This window comes from Mobula birostris, chromosome 7 (assembly GCF_030028105.1).
Source record: "Mobula birostris isolate sMobBir1 chromosome 7, sMobBir1.hap1, whole genome shotgun sequence".
Lineage (NCBI taxonomy): Eukaryota > Metazoa > Chordata > Chondrichthyes > Myliobatiformes > Myliobatidae > Mobula > Mobula birostris.
The window spans coordinates 154,656,092-154,679,155 of NC_092376.1; the positions used below are offsets into that span (position 1 = coordinate 154,656,092).

The following is a 23,064-nucleotide window of genomic DNA, read 5'->3' on the forward strand; positions in this document are numbered from 1 at the left end:
ATCTGAGTAGCTGCAAATGGCACTGAAGCTAGAGAAATTATTATTAAGTATCTCCACTTTGAACCATTCTGATGGAATAAGGATCATTCATGAAGCAGTTGAGAATAGTTAAGCCAAGAGCCTGTGTCTGTGATTCTCTTGTAAGCAAATTCTTTTTATTGTACCTGTACTTCACATACTTGTGCATACTATGGGATATTTAGAAGGGAGAAGAGGAAGAATGTCTTTAGCTGGAGGGTAGTGAATCTGTGGAATTCATTCCCATAGATGACTGTGGAGACCATGTCACTGGGTATATTTAAATTGGGGGTTGACAGTTTCTTGATTAGTCAGGACATCAAAGGTTACGGGCAGAAAGCAAGACAATGGATTTGAGAGGGATAATAAATCAGTCATGATTGAATGGCAGAACAGACACAATGGGCTGAATGTCCCAGTTCTGCTCCTATGTCTTATAATGAGTCTTATTGGTCATATACAACATTAGGCTTGATCTGACTGCATTCAGGAAGTATTTCAGTGACTTCCATTAGTCTGACCCGACTGACTGTCAACGAACATAATCAACTTTACTGTGTCACTCTCCTGCCTTACCTTCAAAAACTCTACAACTCATGTTCTCATTATTTTTTTCCATTTGCACATTTGTTGTTAGTACACCTGTATTTGTGTGTAGTTTTTCTTTGATCCCATTGTATTTCTTTGTATCTACTATGAATAACCACAAGAAAATGAATCTTGGTAATATATAGTGACATTTTAGCTCAGTTAAGGTTAAAAAGAAATCACTTAGTAAAACATCGCCACAGTTAAATAATTCTGTTCCTGAACTCAAGAGATGGTGCAGAGTAGCTGAGAGAAAATGAACGAAAACTGGGCTAGATGTCCAGTGTAATATTTTCAAGGAAAAGCTACCCTCCTTTAAAGCTGCTACATGCTCTGTAAGCAGAGCCACTTCTCCAAGACTATTACAGAAAATAGCAGCAATTCAAGAATATTATTTTCAACTATCAACCGACTGTAGAACCCTACCCCAATCTATAATGCCCTCAGTAAAGCAAGTGCCACAAAATATGAGGAATTCACAATATTTTTTATCAATAAAATTACTTCCATTAGGGAGAAAACAGCTGTAGTTACTGGTAACCTGTATAGCCAACCTTGTGAAAAGATGGCAACCATGTCAAAATTTAAATGTATTTCTGATTTGGAAGATTGTAACAAAGAATAAACCAACTATTTGCCATCTCAACACTGCCCCATTTTTTATGAACCCCTTTGTTTTAGGAAAATTATTAACATGCCACTTGAAACTAGAGTTTTTCCAGATGCCTTCAAAACTGTGGCTGTCCAGCCCCTATTTGAAAAGCCGAACTTTGATAGTGAAATACAAGCTAAATAAGACCTATATCAAATCTTCCCTTCCTGGGCAAGATTCTTGAGAAAGTCGTTTTCAACCAACTCAACAACATCCTGAATGGGAACAATATTCCAGTAAAGTTTCAGTCAGGTGTTAAAGCAAACCACAGCATGAAGTCAACCCTTACCCAAATTATCAATGACCTTAGAGTCAGCACTGATACCAGAAGGTCTCAGTTCTAATTCTCCTACATCTAGCTGCTGCCTTTGACACAAATTACCACAACCTTCTCCTAGATTGCCTTGAGAACTGGATTAGCCTGTCTGGTAGTGTCCTTAATTGGTGTTGCTCATATATCTTAGAGAGAAATGCTTTTGTCTGTCTGGAGACCAATTTTCTAAAAGATATGATGCACCTTTTGGTATTGCTCAAGGAAGTTATCTGGATCCCTTACTCTCCTGATACATGCTTCCATTAGGAGACATCAGCAGAGACCATGAACCTAATTTCCACAGTTATGCCAATAACATACAATCATATATATCGGTTGAGCCTGATGATGATAACACCCATCTTCTTTGATTTCTGGAATGGCTGCAATAAACTAGTGGATGAACAAGAATTTCCTAAAAATAAATGAAGATAAAACTGAAGTACTTTTGGTTGGTCCCTAAGCCAAACTAGATAAACTTTTTGATAAACTTGGGAACTTGGCTCTCCTTGTAAAATCAGAAGTAACAAGCCTAGGTGTTATCCTTGATTCAGATTTGAATTTTAAATCCCATATAAAAGAAAAATGACTAAAGCAGCATTTCTACAATTAAATATTGCAAAGGTATGTTTGTTTCTGTCATGTAATGATGCTGACAAACAAATTCATGACTTTATATCGAATAGACTAGATTACTGCAATGCACTATTTACTGGCATTCCAAAGCAATCTATTGACAAACTTAAACTCATTCGGAGCACCACTGCTTAACCAGGATGAGGGAGCACAATACACCCATCCTAAGTACTCTTCATTGGCTTCCCACATCTTTTAGAATTGATTTTAAAGATCACTTACTTGTTTTTCAAGCTCTCAATGGTCTGAGACTGGAGTACATCACAGAATCTCTTTTGTTTTATAATCCTATTTGAGCTCTCTGGTTTTCTTGCACCAGTCTCTTAAACTTAAACATTCTCCCTCAAAAGATAATTGGCAGGACAGCTGTTTTGAATTACACTCCTAAACTCTGGTATTCAATACCTAAAGCTATAAAGGATGCAGACTCATTTGACACATTTAAATGGCAGCTCAAAACCTACTTACTTAATTTTGCTTTTAACTAACATCTTTTGTCTTTTGTTTTCATTTTTACTCTTTATCCCATTATAAAGCACTTTGAACTACATCATTTGCATGAAAAGTGCTCTATAAATAAGTTAATATTATATAGGGTATGTACTTTGATAATAGATTAACTTTAAGTTTTGACGCCAAAGGAATGTTTACCCTTGATGTCCATTGACTTTATTTTTACCAGAGCACTTTTATTTCTTACTCAGTCAAATGTTGGTGATTTTAAGGGTTGGCACTTTTACCTTGCCTCTGTAGTTCAGCTTTTTTTGTCCATGTTTAAGAAGAAAATAAACTTTCCACTCCTGTTAAGGAGTTCAAAATGATACCTTAAAATCAAGCAGTCAGTCATCTGGATACTAATCCAATAAATTAATCAAGATACCACCATACCATTATCGCTCCTTTCAAATCTTAGTTTTAATATTACATCTGTGGAGGAAAGGAATAAAAGAAATAGTTGAAAGCAACAGCTGAAATGAATGCACTGTTTGGATTCTGTAACTTACAGTCATCTATTTAAAAAAAGCTGTTGAGACACAGTCCAGAACGATTGATCATACCCAACATCAAACTCAATATAAGGTTTTGTCTTGATCTATAAAAAAAACAAAATTGGATCCTGTCAAAGGTGAAAATCTATCCCTGGATAAACAGAAGATGATATATTAGAAGGCTAAATTTTAATGTGTTCAAGATCTGCGTAAATAGAGAAAGTTTGCTTTCTAAAATGAATAAATGCAACTTCCTTCTCACTCTAGCTTTTACAATGGTCCCTGAGTACTATAGTTGTATCACTAAACATACTTTGACTTCGATAATGTTGTACACTGTAGCCCCAATAATAAAGATGTGTCCAGTTTCTCAATGTTGTGGAATCCTGGCAAGAGCTAGGTCAAATCTTTTGCTTCATAATGACCATCACATTTTTCAGCGGTTTCATTTTTATCCGAACTGTCTTGATTGGTGCAATGACTTCTACATTTGATGCTGAAGACAAAAGGATGAGAACACCACCATTAGACAGTAAATATTAACAAAAGTTTCCTGACATGTTTCACTGTTACCCCAATAGTTGAAAATCTGTTTGTTCTTATTTAAGAGATTGAAGATCTCTAACCTTAACCCTAAATTTTGTCCGTTCTTTTGTTTAAACTATATTTTAGAAGGTATATAAGAATAAACCAATAGCAACTGCAGGCCAGTCTTCTTGGATCTCAGCAGTGGGAAAATGTTGGAAATAAAAAACATTTCTAGCATTAGCAGTGGTTTAGGGAAGATGATTAGGGAAAGCTATCATAAATTTCCTTAATGTGGATTATATTGAAGTGACAGAGTTTTTGATGAAGTAATGCAAAATATCAACGAAGGAAGCATAGATGATGTAATCCAAATGGACTTCAAAAATGTACTCTATTTAATGAGATGCAACATTAAAGGCTTGTCATCATGACAGAAAAATTAGAGGACTAATGGATAGAAGACTGGTTAAGTAACAGAGAGTGTACTGTTATAGTGAATCTCTATTTATTGCACCAAAGGATATGGTAGAGTGGGCTCAGTACCAGGGCCATATCTTTTTTAATATGTTGGACTTGGGTGTGAAAGGTAGAATTTCCAGAAATACAGATGACACAAAGCATGAATTACAAGAAGGTTAGCAATGGACATTAAGAGGTTCTGAATAGGAATGGGTGGATGAATTTGACAAAAAAAAACGGTAAATGTGAAAAGAACTAGTGGAAGCATTCTGTAGATTATGGATCTGTCTTTGCCCTATCAGAGGCTTTCCCTTTAACCAATGAATTCCATAACCAGCCTCCCTGCACATTAAAAGTAACTTGTTGCCTCACATTTCCAATTTTGGTAAATAGTCTTCAACATAAAATGTTAATCGATTTTCCTTTCCACATGTGCTGCCTGACTTGCTGAGCATTTTCAGCAATTTGATTGTAAGCTTCCAGCATCTGCAGCTTTTACTTTCCATTTAGTTAGAATTCTTCATTCACTGCCACAAAGAAATAGCTTAGTTCCCTTCAAAGGGGAAATATACTAGAGAAAGGAAAATACAAAAATGCCTGAAAGACTAAAATAAATTAGTTGGAAGTTGAAGCAATTCATTAAGTGCATTAACTAGCATGGATTATATTGATGGTATGTCCTGTTTCTGTGCTGTATGTTCCATAGGATTCTTAAATTACATATCTATTGAAGTTTTAATCGCAGAATATGTCCGAAAAAGCCTTCCTTTTTGGCCACATAAAGTATCTTGAGTTACCTTAAAATAATAGGTAAATAGTGGTTCCTAGGGAGAGAAAAACATGAGAATAACTAGAAAATCAATTATGTATTTACCACTTGATAGTCTGCATCTGGTCAATGGTTTCCAGAAGGGGTTTATTGATTGTTTCAGGCAGAAACAAGACTAGAACTGCTGACAGGATTGTTAAACTTCCCATTAACATGAAGGGCAGAAGTTCATTATAAGCACCTGTGAAAATATATGCCAAAAAATTTGTTATTTTGTTAGTAGTACATTTCGACTCACAACTTCATCACCATGAATGATAAAGGGTTCAGGGGTTGGGAACATCACCTACTGCAAGCTTCTCTCCATATCTTTCTGATTTGAAATATATCATCTTGACTCACACTTGCAGGACCTTAAATCTAAACCCTGCAACTCCCCATCAACACTATGAAATTAGCTTTATCAGAAGGACTGCAGTTCAAGACGATAGTACATCATACTTGCTCAAAAGCAATTAGCAGTAGGCATAAATATTGACTTTACTAGAAATGTCCAGAGCTGAAAAAAATGAATAAATTAAAATAAATAATCTCCAAGAAGACCACAATCTTATCATGTTTTGGAGGCTTGCGTGCATCAAAGACCCAGAAAGAGCTAGGCTGGCTGGTGTCAGGGTAACACACACGAAAGATGCTGGTGGAACGCAGCATCTCTAGGAAGAGGTACAGTCGACATTTCGGGCCAAGACCCTTTGTCAGGACTAACTGAAAGAAGAGATAGTAAGAGATTGGAAGTGGGAGGGGGAGGGGGAGATCTAAAATGATAGGAGAAGACAGGAGGGAGAGGGATGGAGCTAAGAGCTGGAAAGTTGATTGACAAAAGGGATATGAGAGGATCATGGGACAGGAAGCCGAGGGAGAAAGAAAGGGGGAGGGGGTCTAGAGGATGGAGTCAGGGCCTTGTGCCTTGACTGTTTGACTTTGACCATGGAATGATTGTTGCTGCCAGATAGGGTAGTTCTAGTATCTCAGAATTGGCTTATTTCCCAGGATTTTCATGCACAACAGTCTCTAGAGTTCAAGGGGAATAGTGCAAAAAACAAAAACGCCCAATGGGTAGCAGTTCTATGGGAGAAAACTCCTTGTTAATGAGAGAAGTCAGAAGAGAATGACCAGACTGGTTCAAGCTAACAGAAAAGTATAGGAGATACCTAATAAAGTCACCACTGCATGTATATGCCATGTTAAAGAATGCCAGCACCAAGTTTATAGACTAAACCTGGAAGTTTCCAAATAAATAGTGAAATTTTAATCCCAGTATCTTACCAAGATAAACAAAGTATGGTGAGATGATACTGCCTGTCCTGGAGGCCATTGTGCTCACTCCAACACCCATATTTCTTACCACAGTTGGGTAGAGCTCGGCAGTATAGACATAAACCATTGAGAAGGAAGAAGTAATAACAAATTTTCCAACCATAACAAGTGTTGTGGTAAGTACTGAAAGGTCTAGAAAAAAACATAGGTAAGGTTAAACTTGTTGGAAAATACATTGATCCACAAGAATTAGCTTCTATAATCAACAGGTATTCATTGTTTTTATCTGAGCAAGCACTGCAGAAAACTATGGGCACAGCTCAGCACATCATGGAAACCAGACTCTCCTCCAGGGACTCTGTCTATACTACTTGTTACCTCAGTAAAGCAGTAAGTATTATCAAAGACCCCACCCATCTGGACATACTGTATTTCTTCTCCACTCTCCCATTGGGCAGAAGATACAGAAGTATTAAAGCATGTACTGCCATGCTCAAAGACAACTTCTACCCACTGTTATAAGACTATTGAATGGTTCGATGAGATTGACCCTTGACCTCACAATCTATCCCATTATGACTTTGCACCTTATTGCTTACCTTCGCTGTACTTTCTCTGTAGCTGTTACACTTCATTCCAGCACTCTGTTATTGTTTTACCTTTTACTGCTGTGTTAGGAATTAATCTATATGAACAGCATGTGAGACGTTGGTACATGTGACAATAATAATCCAATTCCAATTCTAATTATGCTGAGAGTGCATTGTAAAATTACTGACAAAAAGCCTGTTCTTTTGTTTTATTGAACAGAAAATCCCAAGAGCGTATCCTATAATGTCCAATATGACCTCCAAATAAGATTTGCCAGATATTTAACCAGAAAATCACCCTATAGTTACGTCACTACTATAAATGAGTTAAATAAAACACTAAAGAAAAGCATATCATTTACGCTGGTCAGATGACTATCCCCTGTAAAACTTGGTGTGTTCTTATATTCATAGAATTATCTCTTTGTCACACATGGAGGTCCCCACACAGATGCATTGGCACTTGAGCCTTTGGAACAAACAGAATACATAACTCTCATATCATTTCATCTGAAATTCTTATCTCAACATCCCCAGCTTTCCCAAACTATATAGTTTTCCTTCTTTCTCAAATGTGCAGTAATGTAGTTGTGTTGATTTTGCAGGTATGAATTATAAGAACATACAATCATAAGATATAGGAGCAGAATTTGGCCCATTGAGTCTGCTCTGCCATTTCATCATGGCTGATCCAATTTTCCTCTCAGCCCCAATCTCCTGCTTTCTCCCCATATCCCTTCATGCCCTGACCAATCAATAATCTATCAACCTCTGCCTTAAAAATACATAAAGATTTGGTCTGCACAGCTGCCTGTGGCAAAGAATTCCATAGATCCACTATTCTCTGGCTAAAGGAATTCCTCTTCATCTCAGTACTCAAATGATGCCCCTCTATTCTGTGGCTGTGTCCTTTGGTTCTAGACTATACTACCAAAGGAAGTATCCTCTCCATATCCAGTCTATCAAGGCCTTTCACCATTCAATAGGTTTCAAGGAGATCACTCCTCATTCTTCTGAATTCCAGTGAATACAGGACCAGAGCCTTCAGATGCTCTTCATATGTCAAGCCATTTAATCCTAGAATCATTTTTGTGAACCTCCTTTGAACCCTCTCCAGTTTCACCAATCCGTTCGAAGATAAGGGGCCCAAACCTGCTCGCAATACTCCATGAGGTCTCACCAGTGCTTTACAAGGATTTATCTTTCCTTTTATATTCGAGTCCTCTAGAAAGGAATGCTAACATTGTATTTGCCTTCCTCACCACAGACTCCACCTGTAAATTAACCTTTAGTGAATCCTGCACAAGGACTCCCAAGTCCATTTGCATCTCAGAATTTTGTATTTTCTCTCCACTTAGAAAATAGTCAACCCTTTTATTTCCTCTACCAAAGCATATGACCATACATTTCCCAAAACTGTATTCCATCTACCATTTCTTTGCCCATTCTCCTAATTTGTCAAAGTCCTTCTGTGGTCTTTTTACTTCATCAAAACTACCTACCTTCATATAATCTGAAAACTTTGCAACAAAACTATCAATTCCATCATCCAAAACATTAACATATAATGTAAAAAGAATCGGCCCCAACACAGACCCCTGTGGAACACCATAGCCGCCAACAGCCAATCAGAAAAGGCTCCTCTTATTCCCACTCTTTGCCTCCTGACAATCAGCCGCCGCTTTGTTCATTCTAGAATCTTTCCTGTAATACCAAAGGCTTATAGCTTGTTAAACAGCCCCACATGTGGCACCTTTTCAAAGGCATTTTGAAAATCCAAGTATACAACATCCAAGTACACATCAATCAATACTCCTTTGTTCATTCTGCTTATTATTTCCTTAAAGAATTCCAACAGATTCATCAGGCAAGATTTTCCCTTGAGGAAACCATGCTAACTAAAGTCTATCTTATCATATGCCTCCAAGTATCCCGAAACCACATACTTAAAAATCAACTCCAACATCTTCCCAACCACTGAGCTTGGACTAACTGACCTGTAGTTCCTTTCTTCTGATTCTCTCCCTTCTTGAAGCGTGGAGTGACCTTTGTAACTTCCCAGTCTTCCAGAACCATTCCAGAATCTAGTGATTCTTGAAAGATCATTATTAATGCCCCCATGATCTCTTCTGCCACCTCTTTCTGAACTCTAGGGTGTACACAATCTGGTCCAGGTGATTTATCTAACATCAAACCTTCCAGTTTCCCACAAACCTTCTCTCTAGTTATGGTAACTTCACACACTTTGTGTCCCTGACACCTGGAACTTCCACCATGCCGCTAGTATCTTCCACAATGAAGACTGATGCAAACTACTCAATCAGGTTATCCGCTATTTTGTTGTCCCCCATTACTACCTCTCCAGCATAATTTTCCAGCGGTCCAATATCCACTCTCACCTCTCTTTTACAGTTTATGAATCTGAAGAAACTTTAGGTATCCTCTTTAATATTATTGGCTAGCTTACTTTCATATTCCATCTTTTCCTTCTTAATGTCTATTTTAGTTGCCTTCTGTTGGTTTTGAAAAGCTTTGCAATCCTCTAACTTCCCACTAATCTTTGCTCTATTATATGCCCTCACTTTGGCCTTTATGTTCACTTTGACTTCTCTTGTTAGCCATGATTGTGTCATCTTTCCATTAGAATGCTTCTTCCTCTTTGGGATGTATATATATCCTGTGCTTTCCAAATTGTATCCAGAAATTATACATAATGTATATATTAATTTCAGTTTTCATTAACTTAGGCCTGACTTATCTTGTAATATATTGTTCAGCAGCTGCAAAATGTAATTTCTATGCTATTTAACTTCTATGTATATACAATATACCTCTGACAACAATAGATTTGAACTTGAACTCATGCTTCAATCTCTATATTCTAGTTAAAAATCAACTTCACCAAGAATAGAACTAATTAAAGAAATAATCAGTGAATTCTGTGATTGTATTATTAATGTCCCTGACTCAGATTTCCATCTGTTTGATCCCATCATCCCTCCCTAACACTTCCATCCAGTTCCGTAGAAAAATGCCTATGGTATTTTGTCCCCCTCTGTCTAAGTACAGACATTGCATCTCCTATGATGATTTTAATTTTTCTCCCTTCCCCACTTCCATATAAAGAAGTTCTTCCCAAGTATTTGTATGTTGCCATTAGTGATATCATACTAATTTCAGACAAATGCTGATAATGTCTTGAATACCCTTTTGAACAAACGTCTCCCAACCCCTCATCTATTCCCAGCCCTAAAACTGTTTTTCTAATATCCAGTTTGTTATGTTCCATCCAGCGCAGTAATAAAACCACTTAGTCCATTGTTCTTGCCTCTCCCCATTTCCTTGCTTCCGATACTTCCCTTCCCATGGTTCCTATCATATTGAACTAGATAGTTCACAGTCTTGCCCCCCCCTTTTAGTTCAATAGAAAATAAATTAAGTCCATTCCACTTTGATCATCAGCACCACTTTCTTTCACCTTTAATTGCTTACTCTCAGTACGCTAAGCCCTCATGGTATTCCTTATGCTTATCGCTATCATACACTTCCAAGAAGCTTAACTCGTGCCCAATTCTGCTACCGATTTATGCTCGCCGTGTAGTCTTGATGATCCTTGATGGTCAATATTGCTTTCATATTCTCCAATTGTGGGCACGTGGCCAAGTGTTTAAGGCATTGGTTTTGCGATCTGAAGGTCGTGAGTTCGAGCCCCAGCCAAGGCAGCGTGTTTTGTCCTTGAGCAAGGCACTTAACCACACAGTGCTCTGCGACGACACTGGTGCCAAGCTGTATCGGCCCTTGCCCTTCCCTTGGACAACATTGGTGCCATGGAGAGGGGAGACTTGCAGTATGGGCAACTGCCGGTCTTCCATACAACCTTGCCCAGGCCTGCGCCCTGGAGAGCGAAGACTTTCCAGGCGCAGATCCATGGTCTCGCAAGACTAATGGATGCCAAAAAAAAATTCTCCAATATATTATATTTTAAATGATCATAATCATCTTTAAATCTACCTAATCTGATCATCACTCTCACCAGAATTTTTTTTAAAATTTTCAATCCAGCCACATTTACCTTGATGCACCAGCGCTCACACAAACCTTCATCTGCTCAGACCCTATGCTCTTGAATTTCCTCCCAAAGAATCTTGTTTTTCATATTCTCTTTCAAAGTCCCCTCAACAGTTATTTTGATTTTAGTATTAATTTGCTCATTCCTCCACTCTCCCTTTCTTAATATGTGCTCTGTTTTAAACTATAAAATGTCTTGAAGCATTCCTCCATGCTCCTTGCAAATGGAAAACTGTTGTATGGGATGCAGGATGCAGTTCTTACGAGTACAGAAAGCGTAAGGCATTTGTACCACTCTCAGTAAGCTATTTAGTAGATTTGGAGACAACAATTCAAGTGATCCAGACTAATTTTCAGGCAAATCTTGCTTCCAATTCTCACAACCCCCTTCCGTATTCATTATTCTCTCTATGATATATGAAGATATAAATGAACAGAATGTAGAAAACAGTCTTCAAAATTTATGGTTATAAAACCATTACCTTATCACACAGTTGCAAATTTAAACTTACCACAAAATATTACATGAATTCATGTTCATTGAAATGATAAATAGTATTCGAAAAATTTACCTGATGGTACAAGATGGATGAAGAGAAGAACACCGCCTCCAAGAAAAAGTGCGCCTGAAAGGCAGAATCTGCGGGTAAATCTCTGGAGAAGAAGCCAAGTTACTGTGTAGGCTGGAACTTCAATGGCAGCAGAGAAGAAGCAGTTCAAATAGGCATCGCCATTGAGATTTGGTGTGTTCAAAGATAGACCATAGTATTCAATTGATAGGATCATCCTGTAACAAAATGGTACACTCATGTAAAACCTTTTCCAAAACTTATTTCTCCCTCCCCTTTCAATTTTTGAGTTTCTAGAGCATTTCCCTACCTTGCTTGTGCTTCAGTAGACCAGTATACAGACCCAGTCTTAGTGCTCTGTTAATACCAAAGTAGAGACAAGAGGGAACACATATTTTAGGGGGGAAAGACTTGGAAGACAAGACAAACATCATTTAATGCTGCAAGAGTGCAGCAAAGAGTAATAATACAGACAGATGTTGGTTTTTATCCCTAGAAGAATTGGAATATTTATGGACTATTGCTTGGGGTGGTTGGAATATGTGGAGGAAAGGGGGTAGTTGAGTAGATCAAAGGTTAAATGAATTTGATAGGGCAAATTAAACTATTTCTCTGACGGCAAAATGAAGAGCAAGTTGACATAATCGTAGAATGAATGCCATGTCATATAAATGGAAATCAGGAAATATATTTTCCATCGAAAGTGAATAGAACTCTATAATTTCTCCACTAAAAGGCTGGCACTTTGAGCTTTCAAGACTGAGATTGATAAAATTGTTTTATTGGGTAAGTTTTCTCGTAATGTTAATTAAAACAGACATAATGATGAGTTTTCAGTTAAGTGATTGGTGAACAATGCACCCATTCTTATGAGACTCAACCAGTGAGTACCAATTATTTAGAGTAAATGCATAATCAACTTAAAAATAATTGGCTGAAACCCTGACACACGTCTCCATGAATTATTGTTAAAAGAAAGGAATGCACCCGAAGAGATGGAGTTAAAACAAAAGCTTCAAAATTAACAAAATGGTTTGTTTCTTGCTAGAATTCAAAAGGAATTCCTTTAAAGATAGTCAAGCATGCTCTGGAGGATACTGGGATCACCCATCTAAACTCTGGTTTAGAAATTCTATTCATTGCCTGTATTTTTTTTTGGAAAGCTTCCAAACCATCAAGATATGGCCTCACGGCCACTGAGACAGCATTTAACCCACAATTTCTGGATCCTTCATACCACTCCCATGCCATGGGACATCAGAAAAGAAACCAGCAAGAGGCATATTCTTGTGCCCTTGCAAACTACATCACAGTTCTAATAGCTTGGAAAATAGAAAATTGTTGACATCCAACTGAGGATACTTCATCTAATAGTGGAGCATTATGTAAAGCAGCTTTGAACCTTGACAATTTTACTATAGATGTTAGCATCCCTGCCTGAATTAGACATGTACTGACTGTCCCAACTATCTGTTTTGCACTGTGTGTAGAGGCAGAGTAGTTTGTACAACACATATAATGAATACATGACAGAGAGAAGACATCACATCCTTCTCCCACACAGTGAAGCTCATCTTCTTTGTGTTGTATCACAGAACTCTGTGTAAGAATACTGTGTAGAGTGGTTTGCCTTTCTGGAACTCCTTGTCTGTAAAATGCCCAAAATAAGATAGCAGATGAGCTTCCGTGGCAATTATGTGAGCATATTCCCAAGATCAAAAAGTTAACAACTCTAGGTTTAGAGAGCTGTTGTTACGTTCTTCATACAGTCCTAACTCAATCCAAGGTTAGCTTCTTACATTCCTGTTCACTACCTTAATGGCAGGCTCCCCAGTGATTCTAAGGTTAGCAGTTTTATGCCCATTATCCCAGTATGTGTTAATATCTAGAATCTGAAGAGCTAACATGTGATCTTGCCTTGTAGTGCACTGATGCTATCCTATCAAGGTTCCTGTAATAATGAACTTGAAAACTTGAAATGCATACAAGATAATTTTCTAGATAGAGCTATTTAGGGAAGCTTCAGAAAGTTGTCATTGGTAATAGCCTCTGTAGCATCCAAGATGTCTTCAAGGAGCAGTCAATTATTAAGGACCAACTTCACCCTGGACATGCTCTCTTCTCATTACTACCATCAGGAAGGAGATACAGAAGCCTGAAGGCACACACTCAGTGATTCAGAAACAGCTTCTTCCCCTCATCCATCTGATTCCTAAATGGACATTGAACCCTTGAACAGTACTTCACTTTTTTTCCCTGTTTTTGCACTATTTTTAATTTAACTGTTTAATATACATATATATATACTTACTGTAATTGGTTTATCTATATTGTCATTTATTGTATTGTACTGCTGCGGCTAAGTTAACAAATTTCACAACATATGCCAGTGAAATTAAATCTGATTCTGATTTTGTTCTGTGTGATCACACCTTGTGTTTTAGGAATCTTTGTACAAAGGTAACCATAATATGACAGACTTTTACACAGACTATGAAAATGATGTACCTTAGGTCAAAACAAGGATCTTAGATATGAACAATCGTGAAAAATATCCGAGGAGAGTTTGCGACACATATTGAAAGGTATGATGATGTACAGGCAGTAGCCAGCATTTAAATTAATAGTGCATTACTTTCAAAGGAAATATATTCCTTTAAGGCACAAAACCTGTAACAGAAAAGTGATCCATTTATGGCTGACAAGAGAAATTAGAAACCGTGTAAAGTAAGAGACTTTTAAAACTGTGAGAAATAGCAATAGGCCTGAGGATCGGGACACTTTAGAACTCAGGAAGGACAAAAATTGAAAAAGAAAAGCAAGACTGAGTATGATATTAAACTGGCAAGAAACATAAAACAGAAGAGCTTTATTGATGTAAAAAGTAAGAGACCAGTGAGGGCCAATATGGGCAACTTGCAAACAGTGACAAGAGAATTTATCATAGGAAAGAAGGAACTGGCATAGAAATTATATCATAACTTTGCATTGGTCTGCATAGAAGAAGACATGCAGAACTCACCAGATTTATTTCAAAAACAAGGATCTTACAAGAATGTGGAACTAGGCGAACTAACTATTGGTTAAAGCAAAAATACTGGAGAAAGTGGTAAATTTGAGGGTGAATAAATTTCATGGTGTACAAGATGATGAGAGGCATTGATCGTGTGGATAGTCAGAGGCTTTTTCCCAGGGTGGAAATGGCTAGCACGAGAGGGCATAGTTTTAAGGTGCTTGGAAGTAGGTACAGAGGAGATGTCAGGGGTAAGTTTTTTATTCAGAGAGTGGTGAGTGCGTGGAATGCGCTACCAGCGGCGGTGATGGAGGCGGAAACGATAGGGTCTTTTAAGAGACTCCTGGATAGGTACACAGAGCTTAGAAAAATAGAGGGTTATGGGTAAGCCTAGGTAGTTCTAAGGTAAGGATATGTTCGGCACAGCTTTGTGGACTGAAAGACCTGTATTGTGCTGTAGGTTTTCTATGTTCTATGTTTCTATGGACCTGCTCCATACCCTAGAATTTTGAGAAGATACTTGAGACAAAACCAGCATGTAGGATTTAATGATCTCAATTAATGGCATAAAATGTTCAAGGGGCTAGAATATGCACACACATGTCCTTGTGTTCCACATGTTGAGACCATGGCAGGAACTGAAGAGGGTAAATTATGAAGTTTGTTGTGAGTAGTTTTGCTCGTGATGCAGGTGTGAGAAGAATGTAATACAGATAAAAATCTTACCTTAGCCAGTCTTAAGGATTCACTAAGCTTTTTTTTGGTATTGCAAACACAACCTTTGTACCAAGTACTCCCAAGTACTTTCTCCCATTGAAATTTTGTTTGGAGAGCTTTCTGTCACTTGAGGGTAATATGGCCTCAACACTTTAACCACATCTTAGTCACACTCTCTTAAGACATATGTAAATCTCTCTCTCTCTCTCTCTCTCTCTCTCCCCCTCCCCCTCTTCCTCTCCCTTTCTCTCTCTCCCCTTCCCCCTCTCTCTCTTTCCCTGGAATTTACTTACCATTCCAGTTGCATGAGAGAGAAGGGAGGGAGAGGGAAAGCAAAAGGGACAGACTTGTCTTTAAGTGGCAATGGAAACAATTAATTTACTGTCCCACAAACAAGTAAATAGCTAAGTAAAACATGCTTGAATATTCTGAAGAGGTTTCAGGACCAAATTATGCATGGTTCTTGCACATAAAGCAGTACTTTTTAGGATGAACAATCACACTTCAAAAGAATGAACTAAGCTTTAAATGCCACACTTTTCATATATAAGATACTGTAGATGTGTCCCAATTTATTTGATCAAAATTTGGAAATGATTCTTGACTTGAATACTCACCATACAAGAAAGTTTATAATCGTGATGGCTCGGATATTACTTGTTTTCACCAAGTGAATAATTGTATGAGATATCACACTTTTAACCTTCATTTCTTCAAGCTGAAATAAAATGGGATTCAGTCTTAATGTTAATTGTTTTGAGATTGTACCAATCATGAAATGGTAGAAATTGTACTCAGTTTTCCATACATGAGTGACTTGTTCCCATTTCCCAAAACAATAATCATCATTTTTTTTGCAGAATACCATGGATTTCAAAATTTTGCAGGTGGCGTAACTCTCTCATGGCTCATTTATATTCAAAATCTGTTCTGAGTTGTTCCAGATTCTGCCCTCAGCATAAGCCCTGAATTACAAGTGACTTGTACAGTGTGATTTAAACCATTATTACATTCTGTTACCTTTCATGACACTGTGGATTCACTTGCAGCTTAGAATTATTTAGTTGCAGAACACCCAGTTACAGCTAATAATATGATTGCACTTTAAGCATCTATCCTGATCTGAACTAACTTTAATTTGAAGCTTTAAAGTTGTGTAAATAGCCAATTTGTTTATTCATTGATTTGCACACTAAACTTGGATTCCAACAGTGGTTCTCAGAATAAGTGCTGTAAAATTTCCGGTTTATGACAGTGTGCCAGGACATAGTTCAGACTGCTGACACAATCCACAATGAAGATTGTTTTTGAAACCGCATCTCATCTCTCCTAATCCCTATTTAGTTCAGAAAACTGCCATAACAGGTTGGAGGGAGATTAAGCACTTCAAGGTAACAAATTTAATGTAATCATATTCTAAATTCCAAAGTAAATTTATTATCTAAGTACATATATGTTACCATATAAAACCCTTAGATTCATTTTCTTGTGGGCATTCTCAATAAATCCAATTACCATATTAGGATCAATGAAAGTCTAGCTGGGCGTACGACCCATGTGCAGGTGACAATAAACTGCAAATAAAAAAAGAAAGAAGAAATGATAATAATAATAGAGAAGCGATATATATTGAAAACCTGAGGTGAAGAGTGCTTGAAAGTGAGTCCATAGATTGAAACCCCATTTCAGGGATGGGGCAAGTGAAATTGAATGAAATTATCTCTTTTGGTTCAAGACGCTGATGGTTGAAGATTAATAACTGTTCCTGAGCCTGATGGTGTGATTCCTGAGGCTGCTGTACCTTCTTCCTAATGGTAGTGGGGAGAAGAGAACATTACCTGGGTGGTGTCTGTCCCTGACAATGGATGTTGCTTTCCTGTGACAACATTTTGTGCAGATATGCTCAATGATGGAGAGGGCTTTACCTGTGATGGACTGGGCCATATCAACTACATTTTGTAGGACTTTCCATTCAAGGGCATTGGTGTTTCCATACCAGACAGTGATACAGCCAGTCAGTATACTCTCTACCACACATCTATAGAAGTCTGTCAAAGTTTTAGATGTCACGCCGAATCTTCTAAAACTCTTAAGGAAGTAGGGGCAAGATTTCTTTGTAATTGCACGTACGTGCTGGGCCCAGGACAGATCCTCTGAAATGATAACACCGAGGAATTTAAAGTTGCTGACCCTCTCCACCTCTGATTCCCCAATGTGGACTGGCTCATGGATCTCTGGTTTCTTCCTCCTGAAATCAATAACTTGCTCCTTGGTCTTGCTGACATTGAGTAAGTGGTTGTTGTTATGGCACCACTCTGCCAGATTTTCAGTCTCCCTCCTATATGCTGATACATCAGCACCTTTGAATCAGCTGATGACAGTGGTGTCATCAGCAAACTAGAATACAGCACTAGTCCTGTGCTTAGCCACACAGTCGTAAGTGTAAGGTGAGTAGAGCAGGGAGCTAAGCACCCAACCTTGTCGTGCACCTGTGATGATAGAGATTGTGGAGGCAATGCTGCTGCCAATCTGAACTGACTGTGTCCTGCAAGTGAGGAAATCGAATATCTAATTGTACGAGGAGGTATGGGGCCAAGCTCTTGACGCATATTGATTAGTTTTGAGGGATGATTGTATTGACTACCTAGTTCTAGTCATAAAGAGCATCTTTTCTGTCCAGATGCTGCAGGATTGAGCAGATCCAAGTCACTTGATATGTTTCATCACCAACCTCTCAAAACACTTAATCACTGGATAATAGTCATTGAGGCAGGCTACCGCATTCTTCTTAGGCATTGGTATAACTAAAGCCTGCTTGAAGCAGGTGGGTACCTCAGACTGCCAAAGCGAGGGGTTAAAGATGTAAGTGAACACTCCAGCCATTGATCAGCACAGGTGTTTAGTACCTAGCCAGGTACCCCATCTGGGCCAGATACTTTCCGTGGGTTCACCCTCCTGAAAGATGCTCAGCCTCAGAGACTGAGATCACAGAATCATCGGGGATGTTGGGGGATTTGGGAGTTTCTGATGGTTCTTCCATGTTTTGATAGTCAAATCAAGCAAAGAAGACAAATAAAATGAGTTATGCAAGAATTATTAAGAGCTTAGATTTAAAATGCATGCAGTATGTGATCTGAACTATTATACTGGGATCAGGATGATGTCAGTAATGGCCACATAACATGGTGAAATCAGATGTACCTAAGTCACAGCAAAGGACCTGGAGCTGGAATCTCCTGACTTAGAGATTACCACTATGCCCTCTAACATAAGAGGAATAATGACGATGGACAGAGGCAAAGTCCTAGAAAAACCTTTGTGGAATATTTGGGTGAAATATGGATGCAATTCTCACCTGGTTTACAGCTATTCTAGCTGATTCTTGCAGAATGCAATATTGTCATCAAATATAAGCATTATGGTATGGTCTCATTGATATAGAAAATATGTCAGGTAATATTCAAGTTGAGTTCAAATTGAGTTTATTGTCATGTGCACAAGTACATACATGCATTGCTGCCTATCTGCAGCAGTGTCTAGGGTAGTAGCTGTATCGATACAGTATTCACAAGGTAAACATAAATATAAAATATACAAGGTACAATAGAATTAGAACAAAAGAATCTCATTGTAGTGTAAATTTGTCATGCTATAATGAGGCAGTGATTTGGATTGTAAAGGTTGGTTCAAAAAACAAATGGTTGAAGGGAAGTAGCTGTTTTTGAACCTGTTGGTGTGGGACTTCCTGCTTCTGTATCTCCTGCCTGATAGTACCCGTCAGAAAATGGTATGGTGCATTTCCATAACTGATCAAGAACCCTGCTATTAATTATAAACTGCTTCACTATCAACAAGAAACTTGAATTTGGTATCTTCATCAAACTTGTTAATCATGCCATGTTATTTACATAAATAATGAATTACAGAGGTCCGAACACTAACCTCTGGGACACCCCACTTATGGGTCTCTAGGCAGAGGATTGACCTTCAGCCATAACCCTCTGCTTCCTATCACCAAGCCAATTCTGAATCCACCTCGCTGGCTCCCCCTGAATCTGGGTGACTTCTTTGAATTTGCTCAGATAAACTGGTGAACAAAACAACATGATTTTTTTTTTTGGATTATTCCTGGATGCAGAGCATTACCCTCAGGCCAACTGGTGTAGTTGCAGGGTTTGTGAGACACAAAGTATTTCCAAAAGAATAATTTGCATTGGATGGGAGGCTGAGTAAGAAGAGTTAAGAGCCCTGAGTATGTGACAAGTTAAATAAAGACATGAAATGACTGCAGCAGAGAAAAGAGAACTTAATTTTACAGAAGAATTGGAAAGAGAGTGGATGAGGTCATCTCACCTGACTCACAAATGCAAGAAAGAGAGATGAAAAAGGAGTTTAATTACTTAAATAAGTTATATAAAATGGAAGCTGGAACATGGGACTATTGGACAAGTGACCCAATTCCATAACCAAATTTTGATTTGAAGTGTGTATGATTGTGTTTTAAGCTACATTTCCTGTTCCATCTTTGGCAATGTCTTATTTTCTGGTGTGTGTGTGTGTGTGTGTGTGTGTGTTCATAAAAGAGAGATTAACACACTAAAACTGTTGATTTTGATAAATCTGTGGTGGAAAGAAATTTGAAATAATCCTACTTTCTCTTCCTAGACAGGTGTTTGTAAAGTGGGATGTAGTGTCTCTTTAAGAAATTATAAATCTAAGCGGTCATGTTGATTCTGAAAGCTGTTAACACTTTGTTGCAAATGTTATCCTTAGTAAGGGAGTTTGCAAATTACATTCTTTCCTGTTCCGATTCCAATTCTGATTGCAATTTAATGTTATCAGTAAAATAAACAGAGCAACAAATTGTAATTTACTGGTGAAGAAGGAACATCTAGATATTATATAAAAAAATTGAGAAAGATGGTAATATGGCCTACTTAAGTGTCATGCCAATTCGACATGCCAAAGGCTCTCTCTCTCACTCTTTGTCCCTTGTTGGTGAGAGAGAAAGCCTGTGGCATGTCGAATTGTCCGGAGAATAATAGATTTTTGCTTTACCACAGACCATTTGTGGTTTTTGGGGCTTTGATATCCCTTGCTTGGTGGGTGGTGGGCGGTGGATGCTGATGATTCCTGCTGAATAAGTGGGGGAAGGGGAGGGGAAGGGTTAATGCTTTACTGCCACTTGTGTGTGGGAGGGGGAGTGGGGCATTGGGGATCTAACATTTTGCTGTTATTCATTCTTTAGGGTTATCTTCTGTTTTTGTGGTTGTCTATGAAGAACAAGAATTTCAGGTTGTATACTGTATATATTATATAATATTAAATGTAACCACTGAACCAGTATATTAGGAGATGATGGGAGAAAAATCTAATATTGGTGGGGTCTTAAAAGGCACCTAGTAGAAACAGGGTGGTACTTAGATCAGGAACTGGTTTAGATACGGGACAGAGAGAGCAGGAGCGAAGTTATAGAAATGGAAATTGTGAGATAAGACTAATTGCAGGAAAACTGATCGTTAGACAGGCAGAGTTAAAACATCAAAGGTTCTCATCACCCAGGCCATTCTCTTTTCTCGCTGCTGCCATGAGGTAGAAGCGCCATCAGGTACAAGTGCCTCAGGACTCACACCACCAGGTTTAAGAACAGTCACTACCCCACAACTATCCAGGATCTTGATCAGAAGGGAATAGCTGCACTCATTCTATTTCTGTTGTTCCCACAACTGATGGTCTCACTTTAAGGACTCTGTATCTTGTTATTTCATGTTCTCGTTATTTGTCTCTATTTATTTATATTTACATTTGCACAGATTGCTGTTCATAGTTTATAGTTACTGTTCTATAGATCTGCTAAGTATGCCTGCAGGGAAAAGAATCTCAGAGATGTATGTGGAGACAAGTATGTATGCTGATAATAAATTTTACTTCAAAATTTTTTTACTTTTTTGAACAGAAGGACTGCAAGTCAGAGGTCCCATTTGCTTGTGGAATGGGGACAGTTGCTGTCTGCAAAGGAGACAACCCTTGCAGAGATAAAACAAAAATCACATACTAAAATGTGAGGCAGGTTACAGAAGAAATAGTGAAATCCACATGGTACTATTGTAACATCAATACTATAAATTTCTGGAACATTTTAACATCATTGGACTACCTTTGAGGTCTCACTCAAAGTGCTCCCTATGTCTAAGAAAGGATGTGCTGACATTGGAGAGAGTTCAAAGGAGGTTCACAAAAACAATTCTGGGATTGAAAGGCTTGTCATGTGAGGAGCACTTGATGGCTCTGGGCCTCCACTCACTGGAATTCAGAAGAATGAAGGGTGACCTCATTGAATGATGAGTGGATATGGAGAGGATGTTTCCTACGGAGGGGGAGTCTAAGACTAGAGGGCACAACCTCAGAATAGAGAGGTGTCCTTTTAGAACAGAGATGAGAAGGAATTTCATTGGCCAGAGAATAGGGAATCTGTGGGATTTGTTGCTACAGGCTACTGTGAAGGCCACGCCATTGGATATATTTAAGGCACAGGTTTATAGATTCCTGATTAGTCAAGACATGAAGGGATAAGACAGGAGAATGGTGCTGCGAGAAAAAATGATCGGCCATGAAGAAGTGGTGAAACAGACTTGATGGGCCAAATAGCCTAATTCTGCTTCTATATCTTATGGTATAGGGTGTTATGTACACTGTAACGGGCCAGAATAAACTGACTTATTTGAGAAACTCATCAGTGCTGTATGAGGATATTCTTTGTGTGCTGTTCCAATCGGAATCATTATGAGGATGGTCGCTAGGCCCCATGTGAAAGCAAGATCCAAGGTATTGGTTTAACATACAAATTTCTCAAACTGGCATCAATATGATCTCAATGTCATAGTCATGATCCAACACCACATATCCTTGAAATTTCTATCACCTACCACTTCAGTCTTCCACTCCACTCCAACTCTGACCCATCTACTGCACCGTTTAATGAGGCACAACACGAGCTTGAGAAACAGCATATTATCTTCCATCTGGGAGCATTGCAGCTTTTTGCATTTAATATCAAATTCTACAACTTTAGGTAAATTACTTTCTTTCGGTATCCTTTCTGTGATATTGACATAGGGTCAGAAGGTGTTGAATTATTGTGGATAGAAATAAGGAACTGCAAGGGTAAAGACGCTAAAGGGAGTTGTATACAGACCCCCAAAAAGTAGTCGTGATGTGGCCTACAAATTACAATGGGAGATAGAAAATACATGGCAAAAGGTCAATGTTACAATAGTCATGGGGAACTTCAACGTGCATGTAGATTGGGAAAATCAGGTTGGTGCTGGGTTCTAGGAGGGGGAATTTCTAGAGTGCCTGCGAGATGGCGTTTTTGAGCAGCTCATGGTTGAGACCACTAGGGGATAAACTATGCTGGATTGGGTGTTGTGCAATGAACCAGAATTGATTAGAGAGCATAAAGTAAAAGAACCCTCGGAGGCAAGTAATCATAATATGATCGAATTCACCCTGAAATTTGAGAAAGAGAAACTAAAGTCAGATGTATCAGTATTGTAGTGGGGTAAGGGGAATTACAGAGGCATGAGAGAGGAGTTGGCCAGAATTGATTGGAAAAGAACACTGGCAGGGATGACATCAGAGCAGCACTCACAATGTGCTGGAGGAACTCAGCAGGTCAGTCAGCATCAGTTGAAAAGCAAACAACAGGAATTCTGCAGATGCTGGAAATTCAAGCAATGCGCATCAAAGTTGCTGGTGAACGCAGCAGGCCAGGCAGCATCTGTAGGAAGAGGTGCAGTCGACGTTTCAGGCCGAGACCCTTCGTCAGGACTAATAGT

General features: G+C 38.4%; 1 protein-coding gene across 1 annotated transcript in view; it reads right to left on the bottom strand.

Annotated features, from left to right (window-relative positions):
- Positions 1–3,592: 3,592 nt before the first annotated feature.
- LOC140200979 (organic cation/carnitine transporter 2-like) overlaps positions 3,593–23,064 on the bottom strand; it is a 62,469-nt gene continuing 42,997 nt past the window's right edge. Inside the window, exons 6-10 of the mRNA XM_072264617.1 lie at positions 15,844–15,944; positions 11,500–11,714; positions 6,279–6,461; positions 5,058–5,193; positions 3,593–3,692 (exon numbers count right to left, since the gene is read on the bottom strand). Coding sequence (XP_072120718.1) covers positions 3,593–3,692; positions 5,058–5,193; positions 6,279–6,461; positions 11,500–11,714; positions 15,844–15,944 — 735 coding nt within the window. The remainder of the gene's footprint in view (positions 3,693–5,057; positions 5,194–6,278; positions 6,462–11,499; positions 11,715–15,843; positions 15,945–23,064) is intronic.